Source organism: Syngnathus scovelli, chromosome 10, assembly GCF_024217435.2.
Source record: "Syngnathus scovelli strain Florida chromosome 10, RoL_Ssco_1.2, whole genome shotgun sequence".
NCBI classification, from domain to species: Eukaryota; Metazoa; Chordata; class Actinopteri; order Syngnathiformes; family Syngnathidae; genus Syngnathus; species Syngnathus scovelli.
In genome coordinates this window covers 3,681,350-3,698,538 of record NC_090856.1, presented here as the reverse complement: position 1 = coordinate 3,698,538, position 17,189 = coordinate 3,681,350, and the positions used below count along the sequence as shown (strand labels likewise).

Below are 17,189 nucleotides of genomic sequence, written 5' to 3'. Positions count from 1 at the left end.
TGAAACTTCTTTTGGGTGAGTTGACCATTTTAAACCTTTTATTTCAAAAAGAACAATGTACATTAGTTGACTACAGTGTCCATGCAATATGTCAACTAGTCACACATTTAATTATTTGTGCACACAATGAATCAATCATTTTGTGCGGCAAGTTGCGTAGCAAGTGCACGTCAAAGCAGCAGGTGGTAAAACGTCAAACTTGGGTACAATATTAGTTTAACGTTCCTGTGGTGTATAGACACAAATAAAATCGGGTACAAAAATAATTCTATCCGTCCTGGATACTGGTGCGCTGGGCCTGCCTGCTATTCCACAATTACTTTTTATTAGATCACAAAGTAATGTTTTTACCTTTTAACTGGAATTATTTTTACATTTTTTGGGGTGCTAATTTTCCCCCCCATATTTTTAAATGTAAAAAATGAAAAACGTGAAGTTACACACAAAATGTCATTTAAGAATTTAACTATACACTTTTGCAGTTTTAAGTCATTTAATTTTAAAGAAATATAACAATTACACACAAAAAAAATCCAAAGTTAAAAGGTAAAACCTGTTAAGTTATAAGGTGTATGAAAAATAAAGTTGTGGTGGGCTTCTGTAGACTTTGAGGCAGCCTTAACAAAACTCTGAGTCTTTTCATCTTGTGGCTCGGGGCCCTTAGGCCTCGGCAGGGGGTCGCCCCAGTCGGAGGTCGTAGGAGACCATGTGGAAATTGTCCCAGGCGAAGAGCTTCTTCTGCGCCGGGTTGTAATCGATCATGCTGTTGTAGCGGTACTTGTTTGCGAAGGGGACCGCCAGGGGGCGTCCGCGGCTGCTCTCTGTATCGAATACATAATTGACGGTGGTGTTCGCTGCCCCGTAGCTCGCCACCGTGTAGAGGCGTCCGCACACGAGGAAGGCGTTGGCCACGCTGTTCTTGCGGATGTTGGTCTCCCAGCTTTTGGTCACCCGCAGGTCGTGCGGGTCAAGCCGGGATAGCACCACGGCGCCCTTAGCCTTGCTGGTGGAGTAGATCGCCCACAAGCCGCGCTCGTCCACCGCCAAGTCGATGTCGGTGTAGCCGCCCCAAGAGTACGGGAACTGACCGTGGAAACCGGCGTGTGGCAGGTCGCGCCGTGCCGCCACGCTCTCCGACGCCAGGTCGAAACGGATCAAGGTTCGGCTGCGGCGACGCTGGTAGTACAGGGAGCCGCGGTACAGGACGGCGCCCGTACCTTCCAGGGGCTCTGGCAGTAACACCACCTGTGTGACGTCACAAAAGGTTAACACCTTTAAAATAGGCCTCAAAACTGAATTGATTTGAATTGTACAACCAAAATCACCCGAAATATGTCAGAAAACACCAATTTTAGGCAACTTTTTTGGTTTAAAAAAAAAACATTTCCAAATAGCCACCTTGGTAGGAAAGCCCTTGGAGAGCTGCTCCATGTCTTCGTATCCAAACAGCTGCCTGACGTCGGAGCCGACCGTATCGATTCGCCACACCATGGCCGGCCCGTACGGTGCCACCGCCTCGGGGTCCTGCATCCACACGCCGTATTTGCCCGCGATGCTGTCAGCCTTCCTGTGAGTGACTGGCTCCGACACGGACACCAGCACGCCGCAACCTGGACCACACAGGACCGAGGGAAATTACAGGTCCAGTAAGTCAAGACTAACTATTTATCTTTCAGATGTAATGCGGACATTTGAAGTGAATCATTTCTAAAACAGTTTTAATATTTTTAAGAGCCACGTTGAAAATGTCACAGTATGCCAGCTTGGTGACCTAAGCCTATGAGAAACTGTGGTGCTTTCCCGCCAGGTGCAGGATTTGGCAACACAACAGCTTGCCTGTGTGGAGCGCACATGCAATGATCCCCCCCCTTTTGAAGAGACGGTGGACAGCTCTAAAAAAAAACACTTGCTGAAAAAGTCCAGAGTAAGCCATGCTGTCGCTGTCGTGACGCTGCTATTCTGGACTCCAACGTGACCGTTTATTAATAGCGGTGTCACCATGGGAGCTACTTTTTGGGGTTGTCATGTTGGAGGCCCAGACTTGACAACATCTCTTGACGTCATTGTATTTACTCGAAAGCTGCACACTGAAGAAATTGTCATTTTTTTTCGTCAGGGAGTTGAATCCAATATTTCTCATATTCATAGTCGGAATCATGTCCATTCACGCTATTAAATTTTATGTCTATTCATAGTCTCCAACCTGTGTATTCTTCAGGAGCCGGAACTTCGGTCACCTCGGCCTTGAGCTCCTGGAAGCCTTGCTGCCACACCGAGTCTGTCACATAAACACACAGAGCCAGAGGTGTTAATGTGACGAATCCCATGCTGGATTAGAGGACCACCTGACCTCTTAAACTCATGCTGTCCCCTGGTCTGTTGGGAAGGGCCATCAGGTGGGACACAGAACTCGAACCTGAACACACAAAACTTCAGTTAGGTTTTTTTATGTAACGGCACGGATAAATCCAGGTCATTTGTAAATTGGTCGTTTGTGGGAATACGACGACAGGAAGTGGACACTCTCTCGACGCATTCCCAGCTGCTGTGGAGACAGACAGGCGGAAGACGCTGTGGGGACTCCTGCTGGGTGACCCCGTTAAATTCAGAAGACATTTTTGGGCTTTGAAATCCAGAGAAATAACTGAGATTTGATCAAATCCTTGACTTGCTTATGTTATTGCTTTTCAAGTTGAGAGAAAGTTCAAAGCATGCTGCGTGCAGTGGCACATAAACAACAAGGTCTAATGATGCAGAAATCCTTTTTAATGGCTTTCAGGTGGAGCCTGCTGATGATGATGATGGAGACATGCTGGCAAGAAATGCATGTGACATGGGAAATGTCAAATGGGATAGGAAAAAAAACTAAACTTTGAACAGGAAAGAAAAACCATCAGCACTGCAGGTAGGTAAACACATTCTAATCCCATGTGTGTGGTCCAGATGGGCCTCCATCTTTGTTTATCATCCAGAGGGTTTCCATACCCCCCCTTCTCTGGTTAGGGTATTTCTTTCCTCCCAAAGGATTTTTTTAAAACATAATATTATTGCGTGCTTTTGTCTTAATAATAAATTCAAATTTCATGGAATGAATTGAACTTGCACTTCAAGGTACGACTGATGCACACAAAATCCAACCTCAGGGAATGGATTTATTCCTCGCACATGGGGGGTCTTGTGTGTGTTTGGGGGGGTCAACAAACTAGCACGAGGGAGTAATAAAACGGATATTTGACCCTCTGCAAATGTGCAGCTTAAGCTCCTTGGTTCCTTGTATGGAGCTGCTGACCCCCCCCCTCCCCACTGGCGTCATTAAAAGCCTCGAGTGTGTAACCTCCGTTTCCAGGGTGAGCATTGAATTTCAACCCCTCCCCCTCTACTTTGTACTTTGCCCGCCATGCCAAGGAAAATGCCCCTCATTAAGGCTCAGCTAGCGAGCTCATCCACCTGGAGTAAGCTGAGCCGTGTATCTGTTTATGCATATTCAATTTAAAATATTAGTCTGTACTCTCTGTGTGTGTGTTTGTATATATATGTATATATATAGTTTATGTGTATATATATATATATATATATATTGTGTACATACATATAACTGCTTTCCATAATTATTGCCAGTCCTGGTTAAGATGTGTTATATAGCGTCAAATATCGAGAAGAAAAAAAAAAAACTAAAACCCAACCTTTAATTCAAGTGCTTTTATTCGGTAGAAAAAAAAATTACACATTTAGAATATATGTATTATATATATTTTTTTTTACATCAAATCATGTCTGCCACAATTTTCAGCACCCATAACGTTCTCTCTAAATCAATCATCCAGCGACCTGGGTCCTCTCCTCTTTAGCTCACTCCACAGGTTTTCAATGGGGTTGAGGTCTGGGGACTGAGCTGGCCATGGGAGGAGCTTGATTTCTACCATTTTCAGTATGCTGCAATAAAGATTAAATTCATTTTAAGGCTTTTTGACTCATCTTAACCAGGGCTGGCGATAATTATGTAAATGAGGGCACGGATTGACTGCATGGAGTGGGTGACATCTTGTGCAAACTCTGTTGTGCTTCTTACCTCCAGCAGGTCTCATCGGAGCACCGCCCGACACGGAGGGGGTCTGCGGCGGACACGGTCTGCTCCTCAGCCTCTCCGTCTCCCTCAGGATCTCCTCCGAGCGTCTCTGAAGCGAGCCCAGCTCCCTCTCCAGCCGCTCCTTCTCTCCCTGGAGGAGGTTCCTCTCGTTCACCGTCCGGGTCAACGCCTCCTGGAGTCGGGCGTCCTGCGCGTTGCCTCCTCCGGTCAGCTTGGACACCAGCGCCTCCAGCAGCGAGAGCCTGGCCTTGATGCCTTCAAACTCCGGACCTCCGGTTTGGGGGCAGCTGGTCTCGGTGGGGCTGGCTACGGTGAAGGTGTACTGGCATCGCCCGCTGCGGTCGTTGCCCCTCCAGAGGGCGGCTCGGTCCTGGGCGTCACTCTGTGAGGCCAGGAGCCCCAAGATGGAGAGCAGGAGGAACATGATGGAGGAATGATGAGTAAGTCTTCTTTTGGTTGTCTTTTCTTGCGAGCAGGTCGCTTGCACTGATCTCTCCCGGTGCCGCTTGCAGATATTTATACGGTGAGCGGAAGAGGTGAGAAGGAGGGAGCGAGAGGGAGGGAGGGAGGGGAGAACGGAAGATGGATTTACGGGAGGAGGTTTATGTTTTCACTCTTTCAGCACGGTTTGATTTTTAACAACAATAATCCTCGACTTTATTTCTAACGTGTTTGATTTAATAACCTGAGTGTAATTATTAAGACGTGGCCCGCACATTCCCAGAAAGTCGGGGCCTCATTGGATACGGTTACCGGAGTGTCACCTTTCGGGGGGGTTCACAAGTCCTAAGGCGGCAAAATAGGGTCCCCTGGGTGCTCTTTCCATTCCTAAGAAATAAGAGTTGAGACAAGTATCAACATCGATCGGCATGTTTACTGCCAACACTTAAAGTGGATCAATAAATTGCCCTTAACAACACAAAATGATGCCCTGTCGGCCGCCAGGTGGCTTTTTTTTGCTAGCTCGCTTTCAGCGTCATGCGATAGCTACGGTGATCCCGTTTATTTTCAGATGAGGAGCACGATGAAAGATTCGTTTGCCGAGACCAAAAATTCAAATGGGCCTCCACATCTTTCATTTCCTTTGTTTATCCATGCATATGGATAATCTGGGGAGATTGACGTGATTCACAATCCAGACAATCCTTAAAAGTGTTTCCCCTCAAAGTCATGAGTAATCCTAGAATTGTAAATATGAAGTGAGTAAAAAAAAAAAAGTATATAATCCAGTTTGTAATGAATGACTAGTTATGAAATATCTCTCAATTGTGGGAAGGGAATTTAGTGGGTAGTTTAAAAATATGAAGATTAAGTATTTAACCATTCTTGTTTTCACAAATCTTATCCAAAAGGCTTAAAGTGTCTTTCATTGGAGATTTGTTGGCTTTATTTCCAGCTACTGAGACGCACGCCCATATCGTTCCATATATCTTCTCCGTGTGTGTGTGTGTGTGTGTGTGTGTGTGTGTGTGTGTGTGTGTGTGTGTGTGTGTGTGTGTGTGTGTGTGTGTGTGTGTGTGTGTGTAATAGCATTTGGCACTCTCTTCTTGTGTGTTTGATTTCTTTTCATGTGACTCACATAACCGCCACTATGCCCGGAATCTGAAGTCATCCCAAACACAGGACCAAAACAAGCTGTGCTGCCAATGTGGGCGGATTTTAAAAAAAAAAAAAAAAAAAAAAAGGCCCCAGCTCAAAGTCAGCATGAAAGCATTTCGTGTGCTTCATCAATCAGTCCTTTTTTTTTTTTTTTGGGACAGGCAGTGTGATTAAGTGGATGTTTTTAACAGTCCCAGACTTTTTTGTCTTTTTAAAATGTCAAATAAAAATGTCACAGCGGGACCCTGCTAGAACCATAATGAGGTCTGAGATATTTTTAACTGCTGCCAGACCAATAAAATGTAAATGGGAGTTTTTAGAAGACAATTCAGGATGTCCCCTCGTGACATTTTTTGCTCTCAGGTATTAGCATCTTCTTTATCTCCAGTCTTCTAAAATCTTTCCATCTTTATTTACAAAGTCCTCCTGACGACTGGCTCAAACCAGATCAAACTGGAGAAGGGACCTTTAATAGCACTTTTATTTCAGACGGAGTGAGGCGGTTAAGAGGGAAAGAATGACGATTGGAATGCTTACAGGATCAATATGTACATCATGGAAAGAAATCAAAGTACAGTCAAATAAAATGTCTAGACCGTTTCACAGTTTTAAAAATGACATTTCCCCGTCAAAACCAGATAGAAAGACTAACAGACTACATTCGTGGTTTTGGGTTTTAACTGGCGAGAAGGATGCTGCTGACACATTTTGACGTTAGGGGGGATCCCGAAAACGTAGTGCCTGTTAAAAAATAAATAATTAAAAAGATTGTGGTTGGCTTCAGTTCTGTACATACACTTGCAGCGTTGCAAAAAATGTACTTGCAGTCACTGGTTGGACAGAGAACGCTAACTTCCATTGGTGTGAAAGATGTCCTCCATTTTGGTTTCCTCGTGTGGCCCTTCTTCGTCGTTTAAATGGATTGGCAGATTACTGTACTACTCGGCGCCCAACAAACCGCAGTCTACGCTTTCTAAAACTCCAAAGCTTGGGATGAAGGCGGTCGGGCCAATTTTTGTGATGAGGGACGGGGGGGTTGGGAGCTTGTCTTCCGACTCCCGCAACTGGATTGTGTGATGAGATGAGAATGGAAAGGCCCGTCGCCCTCTTCCGCGGATACTAACGATACCGCAGAATCACCGGAACTGAAAAGGACAAGAGAACACGAGATGATTCGTATCTCCATCGATTCCGTTTCAGTGAGCTACTCACCGATTATAATCAGCAGGAGCCCCACCACTACCAGAGCGATGATCATCTTCATCTTCATGTTCCGCCACATCATCCTCCTGTGCAGCTGTTTGGCTCGGCTGCTGAAGGCCGACGCGTTGTCCGATAGGCTCTCTGGAAAAATGAACAAAACAGGACACGTGAGCGCCGAGACACTGTTTGGACCTCGGACTAAGGTGACTCAGACTGCTGTTACGCAATCTTCCAGAACACATGAAAAGTTGCCAATTTATTCACAATGGAACAAAAACACATTTGCAGCCTACTACTTAACACTGTGGCATGTCCTCCTCCAGCTCGCCCGCTGCTGAGGAGGACAAAATGTGTTGCACATGTGTTGTTGCCCAGATGCAACAATCGTTTATTCATTCATGGCAATGATTCAGAAAACCCATTTGAATCGGAAAAATCCTTTATCGAGCCCATTGAACTGAATCGAATTGACTATTTTCGCTAATCGTTGCGCGCAGGTATCACAGGTGAGGCCTCACCCGACTTGTCCTGCAGGTCGTCGAGACGCTCGCCCCTCTCGATCACCTTGGAGATGTTCTCCTGCATCACGTCGATCACCTCGTCCACCTGCGACTGCACGCTGAGCGCCGACGACACACCAAAGAGTCATTGGTAAATAGTTTGAATATCATTTTAAATTCATCTCACAAAGTAGCGTCCGCTAACGAACCAAGCTAAATTAGCTCCTCCCCTTTTCTGGGACGCTTTCAATCACTTTTCCATTCTCACACAAGATTGCGCTAACTACCTGCAAGCCTCCGCTAAACACAACAAGTCGATTACGTAATACGCAGGCACAGGCACACCGATTTGCTTCGTGGGAAAGAATGCGCTTGGACTCACTTTTTGAGTTTGTCGTTCTGGCCTCCCAATCGGGGTCCCGTCGGGCCGCGCCTGGGAGACAGGCAGAAGGGAATAATTTTAAACGTGTATGCCTACTCATGTCCGGCCTGTATATGTGAACACAAACTGACAGAAAAAAGTCTTCCTCTTCATCAGAGTCTTCCTCCAGTAGGTTCCTCTGTGAAGACAAAACAGATTTTTTTTTTTTTGATGAGGTGCAACTACGTGGTCGGATTTACGATGATGATCTGCTAGCTGTCTCCACCTGAGCCAACATCAAAAGCACAGAGTCCGCGCCAACAAGGGAGCGGATCCAAAGTGTGAGCCTGGATCAGGTGGAGCAGACTCGAGTCTAAAAGAAGCAACGACACCAAACACTCGACGCTATTCGTGGAGATCCAACGTGGACGTGCATTAAATTCCTCACGGGAGGAGAATGAATCCCGCGCGCCTCGCTTTCCCATTGGACGGCGGGAGGTCGCTGTTGCCAGGAGAGACGGCACCTCTCTTTTATTATCTAAATATGGCGCGTGCATTTAGATGTTCTGTGAGATTATGTGGAGTCTAAACTACGTTTCCTACAGGTGCTCTGGGATCACACAGACTCGAGGATGACGACCATTATGTAACCCGTGGTGAAGTATCCACAACAAAACCAAAACAAGAGGTCAGATGGGGTGCTGGGTGTTGTGAGGGAACAACCTGCAGGCTGAACATTGAAAATTGGATGACTCATGAGTATAATTCAATGAATTAATGATGTGTTCAACATGCATACTCACCCTCTCACTGCGGATGGATCCCGTGACCTCATCGTCGTTGAGATGTCTCTTGAACTTGGGGGGCATGTTGTCGTCAAGCTGCTGATCCTCCCGATCGGGCTCCCTCTGCGCCATGAGGAGGAAATAGTCACCGGACACTTCATTAGGTACAGCCAAGAAATTGATTGACAGGTTTAATATGTTTGTCACAAAATATTCTTGCTGTCTCCGGTCAAGCATTAAAGTTATACCATCGAGTCCAGTTCAGTTTTGAAACGGTTGCGCTCTCCGCGTCCGATTCTGGCACTGCCACTGGAAACCTTTCAGGCCTTTCAATGGGATGACGTTTCCAGTAAACACTTAAGAGAAGCTGCCACAGTGAAGAAAGAGAGAAAGGGAAATAGAAATAGCATGTTAGGAATGGAGAAAGGAAAAATAGTTAGTAGAGTATTTCTGGGTTGAGGTTATCCAGATGCCCAGCTCAAGACCCAAAATAGAAATGGGTGACCCAGGTGGGACTCTATGTAGGGGCCACTTTGGGGCCTACACCTTCAGTTTGGAGAACCCTTAAATGAGGTTTTAATGTGAGGATGCTTGAAGACGAAGGAGGATGGGAGGAAAGAGTATGTTTACGTGGATGTAAGGATGCAAAGGTGTATTATTGAGGGGGGAGGGGGGTCAGGATGTAAAAAAAAAAGCAGATTTGAGAAGAGGAAAGGAAGGTTTAACCAAAGGATGAAGGATTCATGAAAAAAAGTCGATTTCTTTTCCTTCCTGTTACACATCTCCTTTGTAAAATCTATCAAATAAATCCCAAATTTGATCCTTTTTATTTCCCCAATACTTCCCTTGTACTTTAGTAACAAAGCAAATGCTTTCAAGCGCCATGTGAAAGACAACCTTGCATATTAAAGGAGCTGTGTCACTGCTCGGTGCCATGTCGTAGCCTCCATGCGAAGCTACGGATGCTAACGCCACCACCGCGGCCAATAGAAGAAGCTAAACCGACGTAGGAGGAGGACTCACGCTTTAGGGTGGCAGATTTCTAAGAGGTTTCATCAAATGTTGTCCAAGAAATGGACCATTGTGGGTGTTAGCCGATCTTCCGTTGCTATCGCCGCTTCTGCTTTGTGATAGCTTGACACTGATCAGCTGACCGGGAAGTTACAGGTTAAGCCGCACCCACTCTCCACAAAATATACAATATAGGGCCGTAATACAGTAAATTTGACTGATATTTATAAAGAAACGAGAAAACGTGTCTATTTTATAGAAATAAAACATTCTGTACATTTAATAATCTTAAAAGGGAACGAAAGCCAGGTTGCAATTTGTCTTGTCTACACCTCGCCTGTAGATGGCAGCACTCAGTTTATTAAGTGCCCGTTAATCGAAGAAGAAATGTGACACCCGGAAGTACGTTTTTAAAAAATGGCGATTGTGCACTTTCGCCACGTTTTGTGACAAAAGTTAAGTGTGTTTATTTACAGATAAGGCAAAGTCTGTTTTCGTCAGCTGTTGACATGCAGCGCGTCAACGAGCCTCATCCACTGTTCGGAGGCGCTCTGTCGGCCGTCCTTCCACATAGCGCCGCGGACGTGAGCAAGATGCGGGAGATCCCGGACAACCAGGAGGCGTTCGTCCACACCCGAACCGACCAAAGCCTCATCGTGGAGCTGGTTGAGTACCAAGACCACGTCGCGGACCATGACGCGGCCCGGCACCACTTTGAGGACATCGCGGGTAACAACGCAGCCTCGCAACCCGACGCGCAGCAGGTGACAGACGTGGTCGCCTTGCCCAAATCGTCACTCTCCCTGTCGGCGTGCAGCTCCGCTTGGGTGCTGACGGGAATCCAAAGCGTGTCAAAGTATAATGAGACTGCGAGGAACCGGGTGAAGCTTCACCTAGGCGTGCTCCGGCTGCCGCAGTTCGGCACCGACGTGCTGGTGACGTTCAACGACCCGCAGATCATCTGCCCCGATAGTAGCAGCATACCCGCCGCTGTGGGACCCGGCGTAGAGCCGTGGACTGTGGAGAACTTCCAGGAACTACTCCAATCCCTGACGCTGCATAACCCAGGACTGTTTGGCTAAAACGTTTGGGTCTAGAAACTTATGGACCGCGAGAGCATTTCAAGCAAATCAAGGTAATGTTTGTAAAACACAATACAACAAATCAGGAAGGACGCATCACATGGTCAAAAAAAATGTTTCTATATATGCAAAATGAAAATAAATGCGATAAAGTCAAACGTCAGATTTTCCATGGTGCAGGTTGACTTCCATGTGATTATAGTAAAAGTCAGATCCGGTCACACAGTCTTCACTTTGCTGATAAACTGCACAGTCATCAAGAAAGAATGTTCCCATCACTTTGGAAGGAACAAAACAAAAGGTTTATTTCCCTCCCCTTCTGTTCAAAACATTTATGGAAGGTTATTAATATACCGCTTTTGGAACAAAAACAGAGCGTCAGACATTTGGTATGCAGCACAAAGCTCTTTTTATACTCCTGTGGCTTCTTGTTATTTTTTTAAAGGAGCGTCTCGAGACTTTCATGTGTGTCAGGTGCATTTGTCCGCCCCTCTGGAAGCCTCATCAAAACCTTATCCTCTTGCGCAATCATGACCGACTGAGACTTCATTAAGTCACACAGCCTTTTTCCTGTTTTTCATCTTAGGCTCAAAAAAGCAAATCTCACTCGACTCACATTGTGAATGTTATTAGCACAAGATTTAAATTTGGAAAAATAATTCATAATATCTAAAAAATTGGTTAGCATCAGATTGTTTTTATCAATGTGAAAGCACATGACTTTGTGTTTGAGCCCCACGTGCACCTCTGGTGCTGCACGTGGACCGTTCCAGTCTCATTTGAACTTCCTGTGACTCAATGGGTCATTCAATATCCAAATTCCCATGTTATTGCAGTTCAGTTCGGGCTGCAGACCCCAGCCGGCACCATCCAGCCTGAACAATCATCATCGTCCCTGGGCTGTAATCTGCTGCTCTCATCAGGCCTCTGGAGCTTCTCTTGTGTGATTTATGCTCCTTTACGATTGCATCTTTTGTGCTTGGAACTTACATTGCAACCGGAAAGTATTCACGGTGTTGTACTTTTGCCACAATTTGAAAAAAAACACTGAATACTGCAAAGTATTCAAAGACTTCATTTTTTCAATCCTATACACAATGTTAAAATGATGTGTACATAATTTAGAGGGAAGATACTGTTGCAACATCAAATGTGGGAAAACAAAAGCACTTTGAATAGTTACCGGATTCACTCTAACCTTTGCCAGGTTACGTCTTGATGAGCCACTGAGGAACAATGAAACGGCTCTTATTCACTCGTTGAAATATTCGCATAGTTTCTGCATGATGTAACCCCCCCTCCCCCTCAAAATAAGACATGTTAAAAAAAAAGAGGAAAACATTTATTAGGAGCAAACCGTTGTAGAATCAACTCGACTGCAACAACACGGGCCACTCAATCATCTGTCTTCTTGGCATGTGGCGAAAAATGCTCCGACAAAGCCGCTAGTGCTCGGTATCGGTGAGAAATGGAGTTCTTGACTGTTTTAGGCAACTCCGCGTAGCTGGAAACAAGGAAAGGATGATATTGTGGAAAATTGACTATTTAACAAACAAACAAATTGAAATTTAATACAAACAGTTGGCTCGCCTGCCCACTAATCAAGTGTGATTTATTTCTTAATTTTGTAAAAAAAACAAAAACACCTTTCATGTCATCATTAAGCATTTTTTTCCTCTCCAAATTAGCACTGCTATCAATCAATACACTAATACAACTAACCACAGTTGATCTCTGGCGCCCCCATGTGGTAGGAACTTACGTTTTGTCATAGCCTTCTGGCTGGAAACACGGGTCCCATCCAAAGTCTCTAGGTCCCCTCGGTTCCACAATGTGGCCCTAGAAAAAATACAAATGACATCACATGAGACAAGCATTAAAAGGTGACAGAAGAGAGATGAGCTAGACCTGTGTTATTCCTCTGAACAGTTGCACCGGCTCATCTTTTCCGGGCGTAAACGCAAACGTGCAGAGGGCCCATGCGGATTTATCCTCAAAGCCGGCGAGAAGTTTGTACAAGCCTTTGAAATGAACACATGATGAGAGGTTTGCTATCAAACAGTATTAACATGACTATTTGCTTACCTTCTGGCTTGAGTTTATCCAGGAACCACTTTCTGGAAAACAAAAGTTCAAATTACATCATGATTTAAATGTTAAAATATAATGTATATATTACATGTAAGGGCCTGGCAAGCCTCCCAATGCGTTGAAACACAGACAGGTGTCCTCTACGATAACCGGACCCTCAATCTGAACAAAAACAACACGATAGGTTTTCAGAACAACAATGCTGGCAAAATTGATTAAAATGCATTGATGCTTGCATCCAAATTTGGGTTACGTGAATAATTAAGATGCTCCATGTACCTGTTTTGCAGCCTCCTTGCACTTCTGTATGGAAATCTCATCTGGCTCTCCTTGGTATTCAGGTACTACATGGAGAGTGATGCACATGATAAATAAATCATATTGTTTCAGATTTAGCATTAAAAAAATCGTACTTACAGTCAATTTTCTTCGAGATAAGTTTGTATGGAAACGTGTCGCCAAGAATTTGAACTACCTGTGAATGAAATAATCGGAAATCAATTAGTATGGCTTAGCTGCACCACCACAAACATCCAGCAGGTGGCTCTGGTATGTAAGGAGTTCCAAATCGAATCAAATTATGCATTTTTGGGTGCCTACATGTCGTTATTTAGATCAATCTAAACTTACTTCTTCAAGTTTCTTCGCGTTGCCAGTGACAAACACCACGCTACGTCCAGCCGGCACTGCCATGTTGCTGCCTCAGCTGCTTCTTCTTCGTTTTCTTCTTCTATGGTTTATTGACCGGGTGGACAGTTTGAAACAGAATATGGAACAGGATACGTGTTGTGTTTTAACAATCATAATCATCTTAAAAATACGTATTGTAATTAGCACCCCAAATCGTGTTTTCTTGTTTATTATTATAGACTACAAAAGAATATTAAACCAAAAATAATTTGGTCCGGTTTTAGTTTCACACGGAGTACCGACGGCAAGCACTGAGCAACAACCAATAGAAAGCAGCTAGTCAAAGATTGTCCAATCAGTGAGAGCGTTTGAAATAGACTATCCAATCAGATAGCCGTACGTCCTGTAATGCAGTCCGAGCTAAACATTGCCATGAGGACGGCACAGGAATCGGATTACCAGATTTTTTTTTGCACAATATTAAAAAAATAAAGGTAAAATATAAAAAATGAGTTTATTACCTCGAACTGCCGAGGAATTCAGCTCTGCTGAGTACTGGGAAAGATTTTTTAAGAAACGTGGAGAGAAGTCATTCGAGTGGTATGGAGACTACAACAAACTATGTGGCGTGTTGCACAAGTACATCAAAATGCAGGACAAGGTAAATAAATCCTCAGTATACAGTTCTTTCTAGGTCTTCATTTGATTTTAACAAACCTGATCAACAACAAGCCATTTAAATGACAGCTAGCACGAAAACTACTTGTAAGCTATGCCTATAATCTTGATTTTCAAACTTGATTCTAATCCACACTGTGAGAAAGCAGTTTGTAAACGTTTGTTCTTGAATGGTACAGTCTTAACAATAGTTGTCACATTTTCTATTTGAGGTACTGGTGGTGGGCTGTGGAAACTCTGAACTGAGCGAGCAGCTTCACGATGTGGGCTACAAGTACCTGACCAACATTGACATCAGCGAGACCGTGGTGTCCCACATGAACCAACGCAATGCCGAGCGGAGGCCTGACTTGAAATTCCAGCAGGTGGACGCTACCCAGATGCCATACCAGGATGCGTGCTACCAGGCAGCTCTGGACAAAGGCACCCTGGATGCAATGGCTTCAGAGGAAGGAGGACAGCTGGCGAGGAATATGCTCACTGAGGTACAACTGGAATTACCCCGAAGTAACCATCAGGCGTAGCATTAGGATACGTTATGTGTGTCTTTCCAGGTGGGTCGTGTGCTCAGTGTCGGCGGAAGGTACGTGTGTATCACACTGGCCCAGGAAAGTGTGATCCGCCTGGCCGTGGAGCATTTTGTCCAACTGGGCTGGGCAGTGAGGCTTCACTGCCTTCAAGAAGAAACCAGCGCCGAAGAGGACGGCGACTCCTTCGTTCTGCCCATTTTCATCCTGATCTGCACCAAATTCCGCCAGCCCATGCCCACGCCCATTCTGGAGTTTTGCCTCGGCGAAGACGGCAGCCCGAATCGTCTGGCGCTGGCAGCCGACTTGCTGGCGACCGTGCGAGAGCGCCAGGCTTATTCTGTCTTGAGGAAAAGGCTACGCACCCGCACGGATGTCGACGCCGGCGCCTCGCTCACGCTTTGCCACGCAAAGACCGGCTTGCCCAGATACACTCTCACCGTGCAGGATTCTCCCCCGACCGCTAAGGTGCCAAGGTTCAACCAGTTTGCCATTTTCATTGGTGAGCTTTTTGTTTTTGTGTGTTGTAAGTCACCGGACGCAACATTAGGTACACCAACACAATCTCATACAGTGATGGCAAAATAGCATAAGGCAGATTTAAACATCAACCTCTTAAACACAAACCGTGATGAAAATATCTTGTTTGTACTGTATGCCGTCTTTCTTGAACCTCCTTGTTTCTTGCAGTACCCCAAGGTAGTGAGACGGCATGGCTCTACAGCTCCAGCGAAGGCCGGCGGCAACTGGCAGCCAGCGCCAACTTCCGCCGCCTGGTTATCGTCGCCATGCATAGGAATCAAGAGTATGCCGACATGCAGGCGGTCCAATCGGAACTCTCGCCCATGGTGATGGACCTGGCCCCGCCGGGAATGCCGGATAATCAGCAGGTAGCTACTGAGAATTGGAAAACTAGTCTGGATTTGTTAACCAGATGTTTTTTGTTTGAACTCAGGTCCCGTTTCTGTCGGTGGGCGGCGACCTGGGTTGGCGGGAGGAGGTGAGCAAGGGTGTGAGCGAGCACAGCGGCGAATACTGCGTGGAGAACGTCAGGGGGGAGGATGGCGAGTTATATCGCAGATTGGTGTTCCTGTCCAACGCGGCTCTGGTGCAGTCCGAAAGTCGTCTCGTCTCCTCTAATAGCAGTCAGTTGATTAATTTGGCTTGTTACCTTTGAGTTTCAAAAGCTCATAAGTTTCAAATTCAAAATGAATAAGTTTCTGTTCCTGCAGCATCGAGTCATAAGAAGAAGAACAAAAAGAAAACCAAGCAGCCATCATCGACTTCCCTGTCAGTGCACAGCGGCTTCCTCTGCTGTGCCCACCACGAAGTCATGGTGGCAGGTCTTGCCATGCTGGGCATAGGCAAGGAAAAAAACAAAGGTGAGGTGGCATCTAATTTCACTGTGCTCAATTTCCTTTCCTAGCTTGACTTGCCTAATTGTCTTTTCTCTCGAAGATGTCCCCGTGTCAGTGCTCGTGGTTGGACTCGGAGGAGGAGGCTTGCCGCAGTTTTTGCGAGACTTTGTGCCCGGCGTGTCAGTGGAGGTGGTGGAACTGGACCCTGTGGTGCTAGAAGTGGCCAAAGAGTGGTTCCACTTTCGACCGGACGATCAACTGACCGTCACGCTCGGGGACGGCCTTGAACGTATCCGTGCTTTGGAGGAAGAAGGTGGGGGACGCAGATGATGCAGTAGCCCCACAACAAAATTGCTCATACTCGTTTTGTCTCCAGGTGGTACTTTGTTTGACGCCATCATGTTCGATGTGGACAATAAAGACAGCACGGTGGGTATGAGCTGTCCACCTGCTGCCTTTGTGGAAAATTCCATCCTGCACAAAGTCAGTAGCCTACTGACCCCTAAAGGTATTATGTAATAGTGACCTTTAAATTGTTTGTTGTAGGTAGCCAGTAATTTCTGCTATGATAAATAATAACTAGCTTAATTATTTAATAGTAAATAAAATTTTCTATAAATATTTTCTTTGGCTTTTTAGGAATTTTCATACTCAATCTAGTGTGCCGCGACTCCGCCTTGAGGAAAGATGTGCTGGAGCGCGTAAGCGGCGTGTTTCCCGCGATCCTCTCACGAAAGATCGACGGGGAGGTGAACGAGGTGCTCCTCTGTCGCAGAGAAGGCAAAAGCGAAAGCGTCCTGCCCTCGCTAACCCAAGCGGGTCACGATCTGCAGAGAGCCCTGCGCTCCGGTGTGACCCACAACCCGAAAATAGACATTGCCGACTTGTTGAAAGATATGAAAGTGGCGTGAGGGTGAATGGGACAAAATGTTAAAAGCAAATAAGAAATATTTAATTTTTGGGAGCGGTGAGGACTGAAATGGTATGTAAAAAGATATTCACCGTTACATTTTATTTTATTGTTAAAAAAATAAGGGGAAAAATAATCCATTTTGGAATAAGGCTAACGTGGGAAAAGAGAAGTGTCTGTGAATACTTTTGTGTTTTTTTTGTGCTTGTACTATCGCAAAGTAAAGCAACAGTGCATTTTATATAGTAATCTGAATGTGTCTTATCTTGTTTACTGTCTGCATTATTTCACCATTAATTTTAGCAACCGGGGATTCCATTTCACTCCCCTCAGGGTGCACTCTTGTGCCCCGCACACACCTCACAGC

At 45.5% G+C, this 17,189-nt stretch overlaps 5 protein-coding genes across 6 annotated transcripts; 2 read left to right on the top strand and 3 right to left on the bottom strand.

Moving 5' to 3' along the window:
* Nucleotides 1–6: 6 nt before the first annotated feature.
* On the bottom strand, nucleotides 7–4,595 carry myoc (myocilin). Its single transcript, XM_049732090.1, has 5 exons — nucleotides 4,070–4,595; nucleotides 2,351–2,416; nucleotides 2,204–2,278; nucleotides 1,399–1,610; nucleotides 7–1,245 (listed from the first exon to the last, which is right to left on the bottom strand). The coding sequence occupies exons 1-5, from the start codon at nucleotides 4,509–4,511 to the stop codon at nucleotides 661–663; spliced, it is 1,380 nt and encodes a 459-aa protein (XP_049588047.1). The 5' UTR covers nucleotides 4,512–4,595; the 3' UTR covers nucleotides 7–660.
* Nucleotides 4,596–6,149: 1,554 nt separating this feature from the next.
* On the bottom strand, nucleotides 6,150–8,902 carry vamp4 (vesicle-associated membrane protein 4). Its single transcript, XM_049732094.1, has 7 exons — nucleotides 8,784–8,902; nucleotides 8,554–8,658; nucleotides 7,903–7,949; nucleotides 7,772–7,822; nucleotides 7,408–7,508; nucleotides 6,899–7,030; nucleotides 6,150–6,831 (listed from the first exon to the last, which is right to left on the bottom strand). The coding sequence occupies exons 1-7, from the start codon at nucleotides 8,784–8,786 to the stop codon at nucleotides 6,806–6,808; spliced, it is 465 nt and encodes a 154-aa protein (XP_049588051.1). The 5' UTR covers nucleotides 8,787–8,902; the 3' UTR covers nucleotides 6,150–6,805.
* A 975-nt stretch (nucleotides 8,903–9,877) lies between these two features.
* rangrf (RAN guanine nucleotide release factor) lies at nucleotides 9,878–11,705 on the top strand. 2 transcript variants are annotated; one of them, XM_049732095.2, is made up of 2 exons: nucleotides 9,878–9,948; nucleotides 10,023–10,791. In XM_049732095.2, the coding sequence occupies exon 2, from the start codon at nucleotides 10,056–10,058 to the stop codon at nucleotides 10,626–10,628; it is 573 nt and encodes a 190-aa protein (XP_049588052.1). In that variant the 5' UTR covers nucleotides 9,878–9,948; nucleotides 10,023–10,055; the 3' UTR covers nucleotides 10,629–10,791. The 2 variants fall into 2 exon arrangements, 1 of the variants encoding a protein (XP_049588052.1); XR_007484185.2 differs by lacking the exon at nucleotides 9,878–9,948 and adding an exon at nucleotides 11,465–11,705 and having other exon boundaries at nucleotides 10,056–10,681.
* Nucleotides 11,706–11,948: 243 nt separating this feature from the next.
* Nucleotides 11,949–13,537, bottom strand: itpa (inosine triphosphatase (nucleoside triphosphate pyrophosphatase)). The gene is made up of 8 exons (XM_049732092.1): nucleotides 13,350–13,537; nucleotides 13,137–13,194; nucleotides 12,999–13,063; nucleotides 12,808–12,881; nucleotides 12,714–12,745; nucleotides 12,537–12,649; nucleotides 12,391–12,467; nucleotides 11,949–12,132 (listed from the first exon to the last, which is right to left on the bottom strand). The coding sequence occupies exons 1-8, from the start codon at nucleotides 13,410–13,412 to the stop codon at nucleotides 12,024–12,026; spliced, it is 591 nt and encodes a 196-aa protein (XP_049588049.1). The 5' UTR covers nucleotides 13,413–13,537; the 3' UTR covers nucleotides 11,949–12,023.
* A 121-nt stretch (nucleotides 13,538–13,658) lies between these two features.
* On the top strand, nucleotides 13,659–17,063 carry mettl13 (methyltransferase 13, eEF1A lysine and N-terminal methyltransferase). The gene is made up of 9 exons (XM_049732089.2): nucleotides 13,659–14,010; nucleotides 14,240–14,512; nucleotides 14,582–15,056; nucleotides 15,245–15,444; nucleotides 15,510–15,699; nucleotides 15,787–15,936; nucleotides 16,013–16,225; nucleotides 16,289–16,420; nucleotides 16,552–17,063. Exons 1-9 carry the CDS (start codon nucleotides 13,858–13,860, stop codon nucleotides 16,821–16,823), a joined length of 2,058 nt encoding a protein of 685 aa, XP_049588046.1. The 5' UTR covers nucleotides 13,659–13,857; the 3' UTR covers nucleotides 16,824–17,063.
* Nucleotides 17,064–17,189: the final 126 nt, after the last annotated feature.

Bases quoted from the DNA above. Each gene is read 5' to 3' on its own strand.
- myoc (XM_049732090.1), bottom strand. From the start codon at position 4,511: ATGTTCCTCCTGCTCTCCATCTTGGGGCTCCTGGCCTCACAGAGTGAC. The intron at 2,417-4,069 runs GTAAGAAGCACA...TTGTGTGTTCAG, and splicing joins TCCGATGAGACCTGCTGGAG to GTTCGAGTTCTGTGTCCCAC. The intron at 1,246-1,398 runs GTGGCTATTTGG...GACGTCACACAG, and splicing joins CCAAGGGCTTTCCTACCAAG to GTGGTGTTACTGCCAGAGCC.
- vamp4 (XM_049732094.1), bottom strand. The intron at 7,950-8,553 runs GTGAGTATGCAT...TTGTCTTCACAG, and splicing joins GATCCATCCGCAGTGAGAGG to AGGAACCTACTGGAGGAAGA. The intron at 7,031-7,407 runs GTGAGGCCTCAC...TCATTTTTCCAG, and splicing joins CGACCTGCAGGACAAGTCGG to AGAGCCTATCGGACAACGCG.
- rangrf (XM_049732095.2), top strand. From the start codon at position 10,056: ATGCAGCGCGTCAACGAGCCTCATCCACTGTTCGGAGGCGCTCTGTCG.
- itpa (XM_049732092.1), bottom strand. From the start codon at position 13,412: ATGGCAGTGCCGGCTGGACGTAGCGTGGTGTTTGTCACTGGCAACGCG. The intron at 13,064-13,136 runs GTAAGTACGATT...CTCTCCATGTAG, and splicing joins TATCTCGAAGAAAATTGACT to TACCTGAATACCAAGGAGAG. The intron at 12,650-12,713 runs GTAAGCAAATAG...TTCATTTCAAAG, and splicing joins GGATAAACTCAAGCCAGAAG to GCTTGTACAAACTTCTCGCC.
- mettl13 (XM_049732089.2), top strand. From the start codon at position 13,858: ATGAGTTTATTACCTCGAACTGCCGAGGAATTCAGCTCTGCTGAGTAC. The intron at 14,011-14,239 runs GTAAATAAATCC...TTTCTATTTGAG, and splicing joins ACATCAAAATGCAGGACAAG to GTACTGGTGGTGGGCTGTGG. The intron at 15,937-16,012 runs GTGAGGTGGCAT...TTTCTCTCGAAG, and splicing joins AGGCAAGGAAAAAAACAAAG to ATGTCCCCGTGTCAGTGCTC.